The 17,455-nt window shown below is 43.9% G+C and overlaps 1 protein-coding gene across 4 annotated transcripts in view; it reads right to left on the reverse strand.

The window, feature by feature from the left end:
- TENM4 (teneurin transmembrane protein 4) overlaps nt 1-17,455 on the reverse strand; it is a 799,143-nt gene that overhangs the window by 203,585 nt on the left and 578,103 nt on the right. For all 4 annotated transcript variants that reach the window (XM_053561449.1, XM_053561450.1, XM_053561451.1 and 1 more), the window contains 3 exons: nt 16,890-17,060; nt 9,305-9,519; nt 7,306-7,516 (listed from right to left, as the gene is read on the reverse strand). In XM_053561449.1, coding sequence (XP_053417424.1) covers nt 7,306-7,516; nt 9,305-9,519; nt 16,890-17,060 — 597 coding nt within the window. The remainder of the gene's footprint in view (nt 1-7,305; nt 7,517-9,304; nt 9,520-16,889; nt 17,061-17,455) is intronic.

Raw genomic sequence — 17,455 nt, forward strand, 5'->3', positions numbered from 1 at the left:
TCTACCACTCTGGACTTGCTTCTCCTGTCCTTCTTAAAGCATCAGGCAAGGGGCCTCAAGACTTAATGAAAAAGCCTTAGTGCCTTGGACAGTGTAAAGAGACTGAACCAACTCATCTTCCCTCCTCCGCAGTTACACAGGCAGGTTCTCCCCTTTCTTGGCTTCACTGACACTTGCTTACTAGCTCACGAGGCCCTTAAGCACTGTGCCCAGGCCAGGGTCTAGTACACATGGGGCTCAGTTAGTATTTGTTGAGCCAAACAGATAAGGAAGCTTGTGGCAGACACTGCTGGTTGCCTAACCCGCCTTCATTTCCCTTCTTCCTGAGAGAATCCTAGTTTTTGTTTAGAGTGCCAGTGTGGCAAGCTAAACACATCCACTTCTTCAGACTTCCTTATGGCTCTGAGTGCCCAAGTGAGTGACACATCTCCACTAAAGAAATGTGTGGCGGGCGCCTGTAGCCCCAGCTGCTTGGGAGGCTGAGGCAAGAGAATCACGTTAGTCCATGAGCTGGAGGTTGCTGTGAGCTGTGTGACGTCATAGCACTCTACAGGGAGTGACAAAGTGAGACTCTGTCTCTACAAAAAAAAATGTAAAAAAAAAAAACCAACTGAATGTTCTAAGGAAAAATTCTGCTTTCTTGCCTCCTTCCCCTTTCCTCTCTTCCTGCCTGCTATGTAGACCTGAGTCTGGGAGCTGAGAAGCCACCTTATGTCCATAGGGGTGGCAAGTCTGAAGACAACAGCCCAGAGTGAGGGCTGCAGAGCATGAGGTGGGGAGAGTCAGGTTCAACACAGTTCAACAGTTGCCACAACTCGACATCAAAACTCCATGTAAATGTCACTCTAGCAGTGATTCTGGCATCTGCACACGAGACACATTTCTAAGTGCCTCCCACGGAGAGACAAGCTTTCTTTGCTTGTGTCATCCTTGAGCAACTTTTTCTTCTTTTCTGCCCTTGTGGTTCCGGGTAGAGAATTCAGAATGTTCAGCAGTCCTAGATAAGGCCCCACGGGGAGTGGAGAAGGTGGGGGTGTGGGCAGCAGAGAGCCCCGCCCTCTAGTGAGCACACAGCGGCTGGCAGGGCTGGTGTCCCATGTTCTTAGCTCTCTTCCACTGACCAGATTTTTGGCCACAGCCTGTCTCTAATGTGCTGACTTGAGCTCTCCCTTGGCCTACAATTTTATTTCACTTGTAACAGATTGCTCCAGATAAATCCCTTATCAGGGAGAGGTGAATTCATGGGGCACTTTTCCAAAGAAGTGTTTCCATTAGAAATTTCATAAAGTGCTGCCAATGTCGTTTAGAAGAAGGTTAATTTATAGCCAAGAGACCTTAATTTTTCATTGCTGTGTTTACGTCTTATAGTAAAATTCAGAGGAAGGGGATATGGGAAGTGATGGGGAAGGAGTTTATTAAAACTAAAAATCACTCCTCAATCACTTTTCCTTGTCTCCTCTTTGAAACTGGGGAGCACAGGGTTTTGCTCAAATTACAGTATGTAATGTCAGAGATTTTTTCCTTTAGATCCTTGTAAATGTACTCAGAGGCGAGTGGCCCAGTCAAAGCAAAGGAAATAAAGACACAGCACAGTCTAGTAGTCTTTGGTAAAGGAAGGACTCAATTTTGATGACCCTTGGAAGATAGAAACTTAGGTGAAGTACTGTGGGCACACCTAGGGAAAAGAGAACTCGATGGCAGGGGAGGCAAATGAAAACCGCCACCTGTGCCACTGAACACGTCTTTCTGCCCTTCTTAGATCCCTCTTGTGTCTGGACAAGCCCTCCCCTTCCTCCAACCCTCATGACACTTTGACCAGTGACTCCAGGAATGATCTTTCTTGCTCTGTTCCTTGGCTTAAAAGCACTGACGGTATCACTCTTTTATCTTCCTTAATCTACAACACGAAGCCCTCTTGCCAGAAACCATGTCATCATACCTTCTCTGTATCCCTAGTTTGGCAAAGAGCAAGAATGAAATACTTGTTGGATGACAGAAGGCAATGATGAAGGAAGGAAGGGGGCGTGCGAGGAGGGAGGGATGAGAAGAAGGAACTCAATCTGCTCTAGTCCCTGGACACAGAGCAGCCCGATTCACAGCAGCCACTTGAACATATGAAAAGGACTCTTCTTTTCAATCAGCATCAGGAAGACCAGAACACATTCCTCACAAAAATTATCAGTCTCTGTATTTTCTAACAGTGACTTTTTTCAAGTTTCTAAATCCACTGTAAGGACTGACATTCTTCCTTTCTCTTTGGAGACCAAGCTATTCTCCTGGTCCTTTTCTCCCTCCTTGCTTTCTGCTCTCTCCTTCCTTTCTCATCCCTTCCCTCCATGCTCTTCCCTTTCTCTAATACAAAATAAAATTATACTTTCATATTCTAAATCAATCATTCAATCAATCAATCAATCAATCCACTACAGGGTACCTCTGCTGGGTTCTAGCTTGGCTCACACTGCCACAATGTCAAGTTGATCTGTCTGTCCTTTAACGTTTCACCATCAACCACAATGAAAAGATACGATGTTATCTGGAGACCCAACATACTGCACAACTACCTTGTTACGTCTTTGGGTTAGAAGTGATGCATACAAAAGTCTTTTTCTTTTTAAAGTTTTAGATGCTGTGATATTTTCTTCAGGGTCTTCTTAATGATTTCTCAGGAAAACTTCCTAGGTTGATATAACATGGTTACTTATAATTGGAGGAAGAAATCATAGTCCATATAACACAAATAGGAATACAATAATCGTAACCGTGACAAATAATGAGACACGGTGGCATTGTGGGAACAGTGTGAGATGTGGAGGCCAAGTTTCCTTCCTAGCTTTGCTCTTAATTTTGGAATAGTCAACCAAACTCTCTGAGCCTCAGTTTCCTCATCTGTAAAGTTAATATCAAAATATCTGTCGTCTGAGGTTCCTGTGAGAGAAAGCTACACACAAGAGAGCTAAGTGTGGCCTCCCAACACATAGTAGGGTGCTTTAAATGTTTGTTAATGAATGAATAGGTGAAAAACAGAAGTGTAATACCCAAAGAAAGCAAATTTTTGAAAAAGGAAGATCATAAATGTTGGAGCCAAAAGGTGAAAATTCACGTGCTAGCTTTTCTTTGAATATCCTTGAACATTGATTGCCTCATCTGCAGTGAAGGGACAAGAATAAAAATGACAAAGCATCATCTCATGGAGTTACTACTAGGGGTGTCCAACCTTTTTTCTTTTCTGGTGCACATTGGAAAAATAAGAGTTGTCTTGGGCCACACAGTAGATACAAAAACACTAACGAAAGTTTTTTTTAAAAAAAAGGCCCATGCATACTTTTCATAATCTGACACTACAGGTAAACATGTGGCCTATGAACTGTGGGTTGGACACCTGAGCATGTGTGTGAGAAAACCTTCGCAAACTGCAGATTTACAGTTTAGCGAGTGGCATACGTCCCCCTGCTGCATTCAACTCCTGGGGTCAGCAGGGCTATTCCTCCCCCAGTGGAGCCAGGGTAAGAAACGGTACCCTCAAATTCTGGATCTTCATAACTGGGAGAAGGACTGTTGTCTCTAAAAAGAGCTTCCATGTTTTATTCTAAAGCTTGCTTGGTTTCAGTGGGCTGTGTGCGCCTGTTTGCGCCTGTGCATATGTGTGCATATGTATGTGTAAATGTATCTGGTTTAGTGAGAGCTCTGTCAACATCAGGTCTCCATGTGTATATATTTGTGTATACAGTTTGTAAAGTGCTTTTAGATTTTTTTAAGGCAAAAGATAAACACATTTAATTTAAAATCATCAGCTGGATTACATTAAATGGAGGGAAAAGCAAAAAGATACACAATATAACCATTTGTTAAATTAAACGTAATTATTTCTCCTGTTGCTTAATTACAAACAGGCATAAAGAGTCTGGATCTGACATCTCAGATTTTCTTAAATTCTAGATCTGCATTTCGACATGTAATGAAGGGAGGGTCATATTCCAATTTGTGTGTTAAGCAAACCTGAGAGTTACAATTGTATATTGGGACCATAATGACTTCACTAAAACAAGACCTAAACTTTTAATTAACCTGCCAAGACAAATTACAACTCATAGCTCACAGGTAATGATCACAGACAGCTGAGACTCAATGCCAGGGACTCTTGGGGAAGAGGGATTAATAGCAACAGCAGAATCAGTCTGTTTTTGTATTAAAGGAAAAAAACCCCCAGTATTCATTAAATAATCACTGTAGCTCGAAGGGAGACTGACAGGTCCGAAAGACAGTAAGAGAAAGGTGGAGGGGAGCAGGATGGGAGGGGATGCTGGCAGCTTCCATTTATCACATGCTCAGGGTAGCCCAGAGTCTGTGCTGAGGCACTTTATATTTCTCTGTCTCATCTTCACAATAAGGACTACAAAGTACTATTATTATTCCAGGTAAGAAGGATGCGGCTCAGAGAGGTGACATGACTGTCCCTGGCTGCAGGGCTGACATTGGGCAGTGAGGGAAGGATGGATGAGAAGCTGCTCTTGTAAGGCATATGTTTGCAAAGCTTCCTTCACAGACCACTGGCATTGGGGCTCCACCTGAGGCCTACTGAGTCATAATTTCTGGGGGAGCAATCCAGGAATCTAGATTTTTACCTACTTTCCAGGTGATGCCTTTATTCAACTGTGTTTAAGAACCATCTATAAGGTACTATAACCCCTGCCAGGGTGGGAAACTTGCGGCCTTGAAGCCACATGTAACCCTCCAGATCCCCAAGTGTGGCTCCTTGACTGAGTCCAAATTTTAATAAACCCCTTTTAATGAAGGGATTTTATCTGTGAAGTTTAGATTCAGTCGACAGGCTGCACTCAAGGAGCCAGATGGCCACATGTGGCCCTAAGGCCACAGTTCCCCACCCCTCTGCCTCTAAAAGACATGATAGGGTTAAGGGAAAGTGAAGACAACTTTCATCATTTAGGTGAGAATGGAGAAACCAGAGGGAAAAGCAAAACCATCTCCCTAATTATGACAAGACAGGCTAGCAAGCTCTGACAAGCCAAGAGCTGGCCAAAGCACCTCCCTGTATCTACATTTTATTTCTCTAAGATGCGTATCCTAATTAAGTTGCTTTCTTTTGGGGTGTGTATTAATATCCTTTCATATTTATGCTGTTATTAAAAGTAAATAATTCTGATCGTAAAAGCTCTTAGTTCTGTGCAAGCGTGATACTTTATGCCTCTCTGTGAACTGTGGTTAATCAGGCTGTGAGACCAGGAGGCTGTGACTCAGGTCTAGTATGACTTGACAGTAACGTCCCTCAGCTGAAGCCACCATGTCCAGAAAGAGAAACGGGGACTGTAGCCTCGCAAACCCACCAAGTGACAACCTAATTGAGGGTGAGGGCAAAACCTGGGCCTTCAGTGACAGGGGAAGGCTGCCCTGTCAACCTTGATATCACCAGTAACCATCCAGCCACAGCCTCAAATTCCAGAATCCTGAGAAACCAGAAGGCAGGAAACCTAAGTGATTCCTGCAAGGTCAAAAATGCAGCTTAGGGGTGGAGATGTATACAGAAGTGAGCAGACTTCCCACCACACTCCCTAGAGGGCATTCAGGGAGCGTGACAAGTGCCCAGACTAGACGCTGACAGGCCCACCGAGGTAGTCACCGCCGCACCGCTGAGAGACAGCTTGGGCCCTGGGCTGGGTGCTGGGAGGCGGAGAAGACTGAGCCAAAGCCCTGCCCTCCCAGGTACTCAGTATCTAGCGGCTGGGACAGACACCTCCAAATGAAGGACTGTTTCCTGCATCACACTTAGTTGCCTGATGGCCTCAACTCCTTCCTGTTGCCAAGAGGGTAGAATGTGGAGGCTGCATTTATAGCAGAAGCATTATTAGTCAGGCCCGCATTTAATCAGAAGGAGCTCTCTGCTTCAGCATGAAGGGCAAAATTTCAAATAAAAGGTTAAATGAGGCTGGGTGCGGTAGCTCATGCCTAGCACTCTGCAAAGCAGAGGCAAGTGGATTACTTGAGCTCAGGAGTTTGAGACCAGCCTGAGCAAAAGTGAGACCCCCATTTCTAAAAATAGCCGGGCACTGTGGTGGGTGCCTGTAGTCCCAGCTCCTGGGGAGGCTGAGGCAAGAGAATCCCTTGAGCCCAAGAGTTTGAGGTTGCTTGTGAGCTATGATGCCAGGGCACTCCAGCTTGGGTGACGAAGTGAGACTTTGTCTCAAAAAAGAGGCTAAATGGGCTGAAATTGACTCCTACTATTTTGCAGTAAGAGCCAGGGTCTTATGAGAGTTTTGGAAACCTAGAAACCAGATTCAGAAGTTTTTATTAAACTCTCTTTTCTCATGTCCTAGAGACTTTCAGCCAACAACAGAGACAGAGAGTTTTCAGGTAAACTCTAAACCACACAGAACTTTTCGTTAAGCAGAAACCCCATTCCTAGGTGTTCTGATTAATACAGTTGTGTTTTCTGTTAAGTTTTATTTTACTGTAGGGAATTTTATCTCCAGGCTGTGTCACAGCGCTTCCAATATAAACTCAGAAAAAATGTTTTCCGACCTAAACCACCTACACCATCATGTCCTAAAAGCACACTGTGGAAATCTAAGGAGAAGAGAAATTCTATGAAATGTGTTGATAAAGAAGAAAAATTCTTTAAATAGAGTGCCAGGCTACCCAGACACCCACAGGCTTTCAAGGTGACCTGAGAGCTGGGGCCGTCTTCCCTCTTCTGCTTGTCTCACAAGGGAGGCTCATGCTGCCAGAGATGAGAGCATCTCTGTTCTCAACCAGACCCAAATCCAACTGATTACATTATTCACCCAGCCCTTTGCACAGCTATCCTCACTTTCTCTTCCAGCCTTTATTTTATTTTCTCATCTTTCGGGGATTATTGGCCCCAAAACAAAACAGACCAAAACCAAAACAAAACTTAAAACAACAAATCAGTGTATTGAAGTGAGTGAGAGTCTAAAAGCAAATAGTGGGGGGGAAGTGCCAAGAAGGGAGGCGCTGGCTGCCTGTGGCTTGTGGCCTGGACTCCTCACCTGTTGTCAGCTCCACCCTAGTGTTGAGATGTGCAAAGCACCCGGCTACCGTGCCACGCACCCTGTTAGGACAGCATAGGAAGCCGGTGGCTGAAACAGTTCAGAATGGCCTTCCAGCCCCTCCTGCTGACTCACACCAACTCTCCTGCAGCAAGCCTAGCCAGGAGGCCTTGTGCTAGGCTCAGGGGGCTCCTGCAGCTCTCACATTCCCTTGCTGGTGTCAGCCTCCAGAACCCCCAGGTAGCCCCCCGCTTGTCAAGGAGACAATTCCCTACTTCCTTACCGATGGCAGTAGTGAGAAAGGAAACCACTTCAGACTCCTTCCCATCATTGTAAAAAGCCAGGTGCCAGATTCCTGAATCCAAATACTGGATGAAGCCAGTCTCGTGGCTGGACGGGGGTGCCACTCCCCGAGATTGGCGCTGGGGTCCCTCCAGGCTCCGTGCCTCCTGGGCCAGGAGCCTCCTTCCATCCAGAAGCTCCACAAAATCAAACTAAAGGACAAAGAAAGCACAGTTAGCAGTGAGTCTGCTCTGTCTGGTGCCAGGTTCCTTCTCCAGGCTTCTCTTAGGAAGGACCCGGGGAAATACAAACTGAGAGAAGTGTAAGAGGGAACTGATCAAACTTCTTCCCAGACCCCATTTTCTCATGGTAACCCTCTCCCAATTCTCTTGTGAGTGTGGCATAATTGGGATTTTTTTTTCAATTTTTTTATTATTGGGGATTCATTAAGGGTATAAGAAACCAGTTTACACTGATTGCATTTGTTAGGTGAAGTCCCTCTTACAATCGTGTCTTGCCCCCTAAAAGTGGGGCGCAGACCAAGGCCCCACCCCCCCATCCCTCCTTCCCTCTCTCTGCTCTTTCTTTCCCTCACCCCCACTGTGTCCTTAATTGCCACATAATTGGGATTTTTTTTTTAGTTTTGTTTTAATAATAATTTTTGCTGTATGGGTGGTGAGTCTTCATCTGGATGAATTTGCACCAGGCCCACCATGCTTTTCCAGTGGTGGGCCCATGATTAGAAACTCAGGCGCTTTGTAATTGTTTGAACTCTGTGCAAGTAAGGACAGGAATCTTGAGGGTCTGGGACTGGGATCGGAGCACTGGACTCGATTGGAATGACTGTCACGTGCAAATGAAAATTTCATTTTATCTATTTTTCTTTTGTCCATAGTCCTAAGGGTTTCAGTTTCAGGGAGCAAAGTGAGGGAGACTAAACTGGATCAGCTCAAAACTCCATCCATAATTACATGCTGTGTCAAACACAATTGCCAATTACTTGGAAACTGCTTGTGTCAGACTCCAGAAGTCAGTCACACAGTGTTAACAACAGGTGGGTAGCTGAGCCTACTGGCCTTCCAACAAACAAATTGAGTATTTATCTATCTATCTAGCTTTTAAAAAGCAAACCAACAAGATAGCTATTTATCCTGTTTGACATAAAACTGTCTAGAGATACGAAGTCTAGGCCAGGGCAGTTTTGCGTCAACAGGGCCCAGGCCTTTCTATTTTTCTGTGATTCTTTCCTTAGACAATGCATCTGTTTAGCTTTAGATTAAAATATGAAATAACTACTGGAGCTAGGAAGATTGCATTTGGTCCAGGAATGCCCGATGGATGCTTATGATTTATATTTCTCCCATTCTAGAGCTTGGAGGACCTTGGACAAGTCTTTGATTAACTTGGTGAAAACCATCACCATGGACTAATTTCTAAAAGAGTTTCTGGTGCCCTTGCCCCTGAGTAAATGTTTAACCCTGAAGGAGAGAGAATGAATGTGAAAGGCTAGGAAAACAACCTTTATTCTGAGCCAGGTCTGCACTAGCTGCCCTGCGTAATCCTTTATTCATTACAACAGCCCTGCAAAGTGGGTATTGTTACTGGTGTTTTATAGATTAGGAAACTTGCATTGAGAGGATAAGTCAGGAAACCCTGGGTACAAAGCTAATAACAAGAGGATTCAAACTCAGGTCTGTTTGACTCCAAAGTGCACGCTTTTTTCTCTAGATCACATTTCCTGGATAATTTAATTTAGGAGATTAGGTAATAGCAGAAAAGCCATTAAGTGATTTCCTAGAATTCCTTCCTCTTAAGCCCCAGGGATATAATCTTACTCAACTGAAAGGGAGGGTCCAAGAGGGGGCAAATGGATGAACGGGCTACAAAATATATGCAATGCCCTTCAGGCTCCAGGATCTAGGGTGGGCTTCTCAACTCTGGGTTAACATTGGTGGTAAGAGCCCATGAAGATCAGTGGGGTCTGTGGGGGTTCTGGTTACCTGAGTATGTGAAGGAGGGAGGCCTTTTCTGCCATAAATGCCAACCAAAGCTGCCTTTCCCAGCGACACGTTGAATTTCAGATGCACAGGATGGTCGATGAACACCTGGGATCTCCAGAAAGTGCCAGGAGGGATCTTCTGTGAAGTTCGTCGCCCCACATCTATTTCTCCAGAGTCTATAAAACTGTCCTCTGGAAAGAAACTACTTGGCTTTCCTACCAAGACACAGGGAAGGGGAGACAAAGCATCGCAGTTAGCCACACATGAAGCAAGGAATGAGCGCCGTTGAATGCCTAGGACTTACGCAGCCTCCACCTCCTCTCCACGGGTTTCTGCTGCCAGCTCCTCGCTACTCCCGTGGAGGAGTAAGAAAGTCCAGAACTTTTTTTTTTCTCTATCGATGCTCAAATTGCTCTGCTAAAAATATACATTCTTCCAAAGCAGTATGGGTCCTCCCCAAGGGCCATCTGTTTACTGCATAATTCCACAGCTTGTTAAGATATATTTTGATCCTAAAAATAATCATTTGTGGTCTCATAAGAATAACTCTGTGCTTTTCTGTGTGTGTCAAGGGGAACCTGGTAAAACAGAAAGGATGGGGGAACGAGGTGTTATTGTTCAATTTCCAACCCAGAATGATTCCTCTAGCAATGGGAAGTGTTAACTAGTGCGTGTATAAAATAGAAGCCAAATTTTGAGGCTAAGATATGTGAATTGGAGTTTGTGCTTGGGGCAGAGTTATGTGCTGGAAAAAATGAGGGAAAGGATACTTCTGAATGGAGGAACTATTTCTTCAAAATGCTTACCTTTGGATGAGGGTGAACATCATTTTTGGGCTAAAGCAAGTAAAGTTGAGGGAATTTCTCAAGTTCATATACAAAGTCTGTGCCATACTTGGAAATTCAACCCAGCTTTCCAATTCTGTGCACAGCATTCATGTTGGGGGTTGGGGTCAGGAATAAGGTCTCTTGGCCATTTCCATCACCAATCAGAAGAATGACAGCTTTGTGGGGGCAAAAAGTGCTAGGAAGGAGGGCTGCTTATCAAACTTCCTCTGTTTAGTAATTGAATGCTCACATGTGACAAATAGAAACCCTAACTTCCTGCCAGATATCAGCCTTTTGAAGAGTGGGGTGGGGGGACTCTAGGGATGTTAGACTCTAGAGATGTTAGAAAGACCACCCTGACAGCACTGAAAGCCCAAAATCAGATCAGAAGATTATATTTTATTTTTCATTACAAAGGACTTCCTGGGTATCCTAGTTCCAAGGTTTTGTGTGTTAGAGATGTTTGTAGAGACAATTTAGAGAACAAGAATTCACTTGTAGAGAAAACACATTTTGGAACTTTTTAGAAAAAGCATTTGGGAAATAAGAAATTAAAATGTCTTTCTTCCTCTAGCTTTGTAAGACTCCTTACAAAACACATTCGATGCTGAAATGGAGCCTGGCAGGGCATTGTTGTAGTCATAAAATATTTTACTGTTTTAAATGATAAAATTCAATTTAAATGTTAAACTTCTCCATATGTTATCACTGCCATATAAACTCCTCCTCGGCAGAAACATCAGGTCTTTAGCTTCAAACCATTAAATGTTATTTTAATTAAAAATATGCCAACAAAAAAGTTAAAATACACACTATTAATAAAAGTACCACTAGTATTCTGTAATTAGCATGGGAAAGAGTTTGCATTTCATTCTTTTATGGAAAGAGTGTGCTCCAGACTTTTACCTTCAAAATAAGAGACACACAAACCACCACACTGTGATTCACAAAGTTCAAAGACAGAAGCCAAATTCACAAAGCATTAAGGAGAATTACATTCTTTCCTATATGATTTTTGGGTCACCAATATCACAGCCTTTCTATATAATAGGTAGAAAACAGTATACCCTGAGCTTTTCATTCTACCAGGGAGGCAGAATTAAGAAGGAATATGAAACACAAGCAGATGAGTTCTGAGCTTCTTACTCCTAAAATTGCAAAGAAGTAAGTGCCATACTGCTAATTCCTAGGACTCATTTCCTTTGTGAGTAGGTGGGAGTCAGAGCTGATGTGATTTGAGAATTGTCTGCATTCAAATAATTCCTATGTCTGAAAATAAATAACGGAAAACTGCTCCCTATTTTAGCATGCAGCCGGAGAACCCTGCATAGTTCATTTTCTCCCCCAGTGAGTGTATTTTTAGGAGCCAGCTACTGCATCAGCTAGGTTCTAATGCCTTTACAGGCAGAGGCCAAGCTCAGAGGTCTGGAGGCCCCCAGGAGGTGACAAAGGTGACTTTTCTTTTCCAGCACTCTAGTATTTCACCTAGGTGGGCTGGATGGGGGGTGGGGATTATCTGGGTGTGTATATGATGAAATAAAGAGTAACTCTTCTGGTCTAGGGCATATCCTCCACCAGGAACTGGAGGGCCTCGGGTTGCTGGGTCTGCAACTCCAGCCACAGGCCTGGGCTGGGGGCTCTTGAGGGGAAAGAGCCAGTAGCTTGCTGCTCACCTTCACTGGTGGGGAAGAGTTGTCAGGAAGCTATGCTGAGGGTTGGCAGAGTGAAAGGCCTTCCTCCTTTCTTGTCGTTTGAAAACCGTTATTGTTTTTCACTTTCTAGCTCTTATAAGAATCTTTGACCTTAATTCTGAGTCCCACGGTGTGAGGATTAGGATGTAAAATATCCCACTGTGAAGCACACCTACCCCTGGTGGAGTAAGGAGGGAGGGCAGAGGGCAGAGCAAGTAGAGGAGGAGAGTCTTGCATATAAATTTCCTCTTATCCCTACCTACATTCTGAAAAAAATCAATAATAATAAAAAAATACACACATTAGTGGTAGAGATAGTGACAAACACAGAGGAAGTGGTATGACTAGTAGTATTAGCTACCATTTAATGAGCTCCAACCACACTGGCAGGACCTTCACATGTATCAGTTAATTCTCATAATAGTATTAAAATCTATATACTCAGTCTCACAATGCTTAAAAAAAACATTTAGAAACCAGGCACAGTAGCTGAGGTCTATAATCCCAGCACTTTGGGAGGCCAAGGTGGAAGGATCACCTAAGGTCAAGAGTTTTAGACCAGCCTGGGCAACACAGTGAGATCCCTGTTTCTATAAAAATTTTTTAAAAAGAAACCATTTAGAGATTAAGCCATTCAGGTTCCTTCTTTATTTATTAGAATATGGTTTCTGAGAGCACTGAGTTGAATGACTAATTCAAACTCTATGAAGACCTTCTTAGTGGTGGTGGGGTGCATTGACACTTTTGAAGAGCAAGAGTCCAGCTGAATTCACAGCCCCAGCAGGCTAAATATCAAAGCCAGGCAAGCTAGATCCAAGGCCCATTTACGAACTTTTTAGCATCCTAATGTACAAGAGGTTGATCATTTTTATGAACTGGAACTGCAGACAGGTCTCAAAGTTAAAGGGCAATAATGAGGTTCTGAAGACATCCATGAAAAGGATCCTATACCATTCCTGGGTACCCCCAGAGGCTTAAACAGCACAAAGAGCTCAGTTCAGAATTAACCCTCCCCCCCGCCACGCCCCTCTCCACCCCCCCTCCCCCCCGAAGAGCAAGATCAGGTTTCACAGGGCAGATTCCTCTGGTGACAATCCTTTGCTTTGTAAATCTAGGCAGACTTAGACTTCCTATAGCAATGCTGTGCAAATATGCAATCATGTACCCCATAAAAGAAATTTCACAACAAACTGCAGAAATGATTGGATAGCTCAGTCAAATAAGCAAGATATGGAAGAACTAAAATTCCTTGCACTTCCTAATCATAATCTTTACTTTCCTGAACTGAGACCCATCATACAGGTTCTAAATTCCTAATCAGCTAACACCCTCACTCTCCTTTCACCTTTTTCATTCTTTGCAATGCAATAACTCGCACAAAGAATCCTTTAGTTTCCTTAGCAACTGTTTGAAATTTATTTGGTTATCAAAATAAGCCGTTCCCTTTTGGAGAGCCCAGCTGAGCCTGCGCACAGCAATTTGCATGGTTCAAACTGATGGGCAATTTTGATTTTATCGGAGAAAGAAAATGCTATCCCTAGCCCACCAATTCAACCATCAGAAATGCTTGTTTATTCAATGCTTTTTTCCCCTTCCCCATTAATGCATAACACAAGTTCTTGTGGCTTTACTTTGAAAAGCTGCTGTATTTGGTTTCTGTCTCACGACAACCCTGAGATGGTTATAGCCATTTTGAAAATATAGCATGAATTTGCAGTTTGATGTCATTCTCAAATACGTGGTGAACATTTACAATACTGGGACTATCATATATTTAATTTATATAATTAAAAATATATACATCCTTTAAAAAATACTCAAAAATGCCCTAAAGCCTTGCAGGATTGTTACCATTAGTCTGGATTTGGGGAAAGCTAATGGCTTATATGGGATGGCTTGGGATTTGAGAGGACAAGAAGGAGGAACAAACATTTGTTGGGTGCTTCTTTACCCTCGGCTTTGAAAGGAGAGGAGGCCAGAGGAGATGCAGAAACTGCGATGAGTTAACAAAGCCGATATAAGGCAGGGTTAGAGTCCAAACCCTGAACTGTCTGCCCTATGACCCATTTATCTTCTCTCTGTCCTCCTACACTGCTTCCCCCATCACTGCAGAGAAGGGACTCTAATCTTAATTCTGGAATCTGCTCTCTTCTCAAATACCCTTAGATGGGACAAGAAATAAGTACTCACATCAGTGTTAAAGACTTTCTCCATTGAGATGTGTCTAAGGGTCTACATTTTTAACGTCACAATTAAAAACATAAACTGAGTAGACAGTGGTATGGACAGGGCAAAAGAAATTGAGAACCATATGGTTTCCCATAAACTATAGGAAGATTTGTCCTCTGATTTTCCAGACTGATATGGTTTTCCACAGTAATTGCTTTCGATGCTGACCACTTCCCAGCACTGCGCTGCATTGAAGGGGTTTGTAAACAGGATTTCCATTTGCATCAGTAATGACAGATAATCCCTTTAAGCAAAAATACTCCAATTAAAATAAACCAATAAACTGGTCCAATTTTATTTTGTCTCTTATCTGTACCTCCTGCTCCTTGGGAAAAACAAAATAATACCTAAACAGCCTACAAACTAATTTCATTAGAATGGGAGATTTCAGATAGATCCAACTGCCGTATCAAAGAATGTTTGATAGAGATCATGGAGGCAAGAAAGTATATTTTGCTAAATGAGACCCTTTACTAGTTCTTTAAGGGTTGAGCATACTTTAAATCTGCATTTACACATGCTGATGTAAGACAGTCTTCACTTTGCGGTATTTTTTTTTTCCAGATTAATATAAGGGTACAGATGATGAGGTTACATTGTTTGTGTTAGCGAGGTAGAGTCCCAGTTGTAGTTGTGCCCCTCACCCAGGAGATGTGCTATATACCCTTACATTGTGCCCATTAGGTGAGAACATACTAATCCCCCTCTCTCAACTGCCCTCCCCCATACACACTTGAAATTAATTGTGTTTTTCTCTACTGTGGGTGTGTATTAGTTTGTCTACTGGTTTCATACTAGTATTGAATACACTGAGTACTTGCTTTTCCATTCATGTGATACTTTACCAAGTGGAATGCTCTCCAACTCCATCCAGGTTAATACAAAAGATGTAAAGTCTCCATCTTTTATATGGCTGAATTGTATTCCATGGTATACATATACCACAGTTTATTAATCCATTCCTGGGTTGATGGGCACTTGGGTTGATTCCCCGTCTTGGTGATTGTGAATTGAACTACAATAAACATGTCACTTTGTGATAGTAACCTGCCATCTGACACTATAGACATGGGTGTCACATGACAACAAGCAGGACCATGACAGGGTCAACTTGAAAAAAAAAAAAAATTGGAAGAACTGTCCAGTTAGTTATATGATGATTCTATTACTAATTCTATATACACAACTTACAAATGAGAATGTACCATAGAGAGAATCTAGCCCAATAACCTCCTTTTGAAGAGGAGGGAAATGATATCCAGAAAGGCTGTTCAAGGAATCTGCTTAAGGCCACACCACAGGTCAGTGGCAGCCGCTAGATGTGAGCTCAGGGCTTCTGATAACTCAGAGCTCCTCCCACAGCCTCAGTCATGATACTTCTCTCCATATTCTAATAAGGGATAAATAAAGTAGAAATTATTCAATGTTTTAAGTCTTAAAATCTACGCAAAGGAGAGGACTGATTTTGCTGCTGAAAATACTGGGTAGGGGTTCCAGCTTGGTTCTGTGCCCCATTTCCCTTAAAGATGACTGCAGGCCAGGATTTGACTTTGGCCTTTAGGATCATCACTTGAGAGGTCATGAGTAGACACTAAGATCAAACATATGCCACCCTGTTAGCCAAATTGACTGCTGGAAGGCAAATCCTTGTATGGACAGGGAAGCTCAGAAGCCATGACCTCAAAGTTAACTGAGCTGAGAGGAAGGAAGATGTAAGCAGGGAGGGTTTGAGGAAGCTACAGCCACTCTGTGACTGAGGGGACACCAGAGAAGTAAAGCAGGCCATAGCAGATGTAGGAGAAGCAATGTCCCTGACCACGTCGACAGCCAGGCTGGCCTGTTAGCTCTGACATCCTTCCTGGTTCCAGTCTTTATGAGCCTGTGCCACTCTTGGCTGACAGTGAAATGACCTGTGTCCATGGCATGTTAGAAAGACCTCTAAGACTCTCAGAATATGGGTGCATGGGTCTGTGGATGTCCCAATTGAGAATGTCAAACCCAAATGTCACCACCATTTCCTTCATTGTTAGAGAAACATTCATGCCACACTGTACGGTAGAATTTCACATCCACACATCCGCCAGCATTTTGTAACCGTGGGCTGAGTCATGTAGTGAAGCTTATGGAGACAACAAGAGCCCTGGGGTCATGGTCCTGGGCTCATGTTCCAGGCTCTACCATTTACTGGCTATGTGGCTCTGGCCAAGTCACATAATTAATGCAATTCTTAGTTTTTGCATCTGGGGTAGTGTAAATAATTATACTCACCTCACAGGATCTCTGTGAGGATTCAATCTCTTGACAAAAACCTTTGAAACGAACATGCTGTACAAACATTAAAGATTACCGCTATTATTGCGGATGTGGAAAGTGGAGCTCAGGAAGATTGAGTGACTTGAGATCGCAGGGTCACATGGCTAGTAAATGCTAGACCACTGGAAGTGGTATTTCCATTACACCACAAGATTCCCAAATCCTTCCATGATGACACCCACCATACCCCTCCCCAACAGATACCCACTCGTCCCATAAGGTTTGCCCAGAAGGGCTCGTGTGACCTCACACAGACGGCCACCTCAGCAGTGTGAAGCCCCCTAGAGGCATGGGATAGGACACCGCTGAGTAGCACCAGCCCTGCCAGAGCCCCCCATGAGCTGTCAGTGACAAGGAACTGCGATGAATACAAGGTGGACTGGCAGCCGGTGTGGTGGGCGGAGGGATGGAGGAAGCGCCAGAGCATGGAGCTGTGAGCCAGGCACGCGGTGTGCACAACGGCGACCTCCGCGGCTCAAAGGCAGACAGAGAGGACTCACAACACGGACAAGGCAGCAACCCTACCTTCGGTGGCTCCTTTGCCTTTCCTGTCAGGGGTCTCTAAGCCAGTGCCCCCTGAGGGGTACAGAGAGACGTCCGTCGGCACAGGCCAACTGCTGGCTGTGTCCTCCGTGATCTCATACATCTGTCCCTCCATCGGCTGCAGGTGCCAGTTTAGGCCAAACAGGTGCATGGCTGTGGTGAGCAATGAGAAAAGTCATCTTTTTCTGCTGAAGGTGCAAATGGAACTCCCAAGCCTGAAGGGAAGGGTGGGGAGGGTGGGGAGGGTGGGAGAGATAGGATAGCCCCAGAGAGAGCTCTGGTGGTGCTGGGCCCTGCCAAGGGGAATGGGTGCACAGAGAGGATGGAGGCTCAGACCTTGCCCTTGAAGGGCTCACAGTCTGGTGGAGCTGGGAGGGGAAGAGGGTGGAGGAATCTCAGCAACTCTTGGCTTTTTGCTTCAAAAGATAAATACCCATCTCGGGGGACAACTGCAATTTGTATCATAAAGAGATAATTTTTTTAGCATAAAAATAACTTTTACAAGTAATAAGCAAAGTCCAACAACTCAGTAGGAAAATAGGCACAGG

This window comes from Nycticebus coucang, chromosome 14 (genome assembly GCF_027406575.1).
Source record: "Nycticebus coucang isolate mNycCou1 chromosome 14, mNycCou1.pri, whole genome shotgun sequence".
In the NCBI taxonomy this organism is placed as follows: Eukaryota; Metazoa; Chordata; class Mammalia; order Primates; family Lorisidae; genus Nycticebus; species Nycticebus coucang.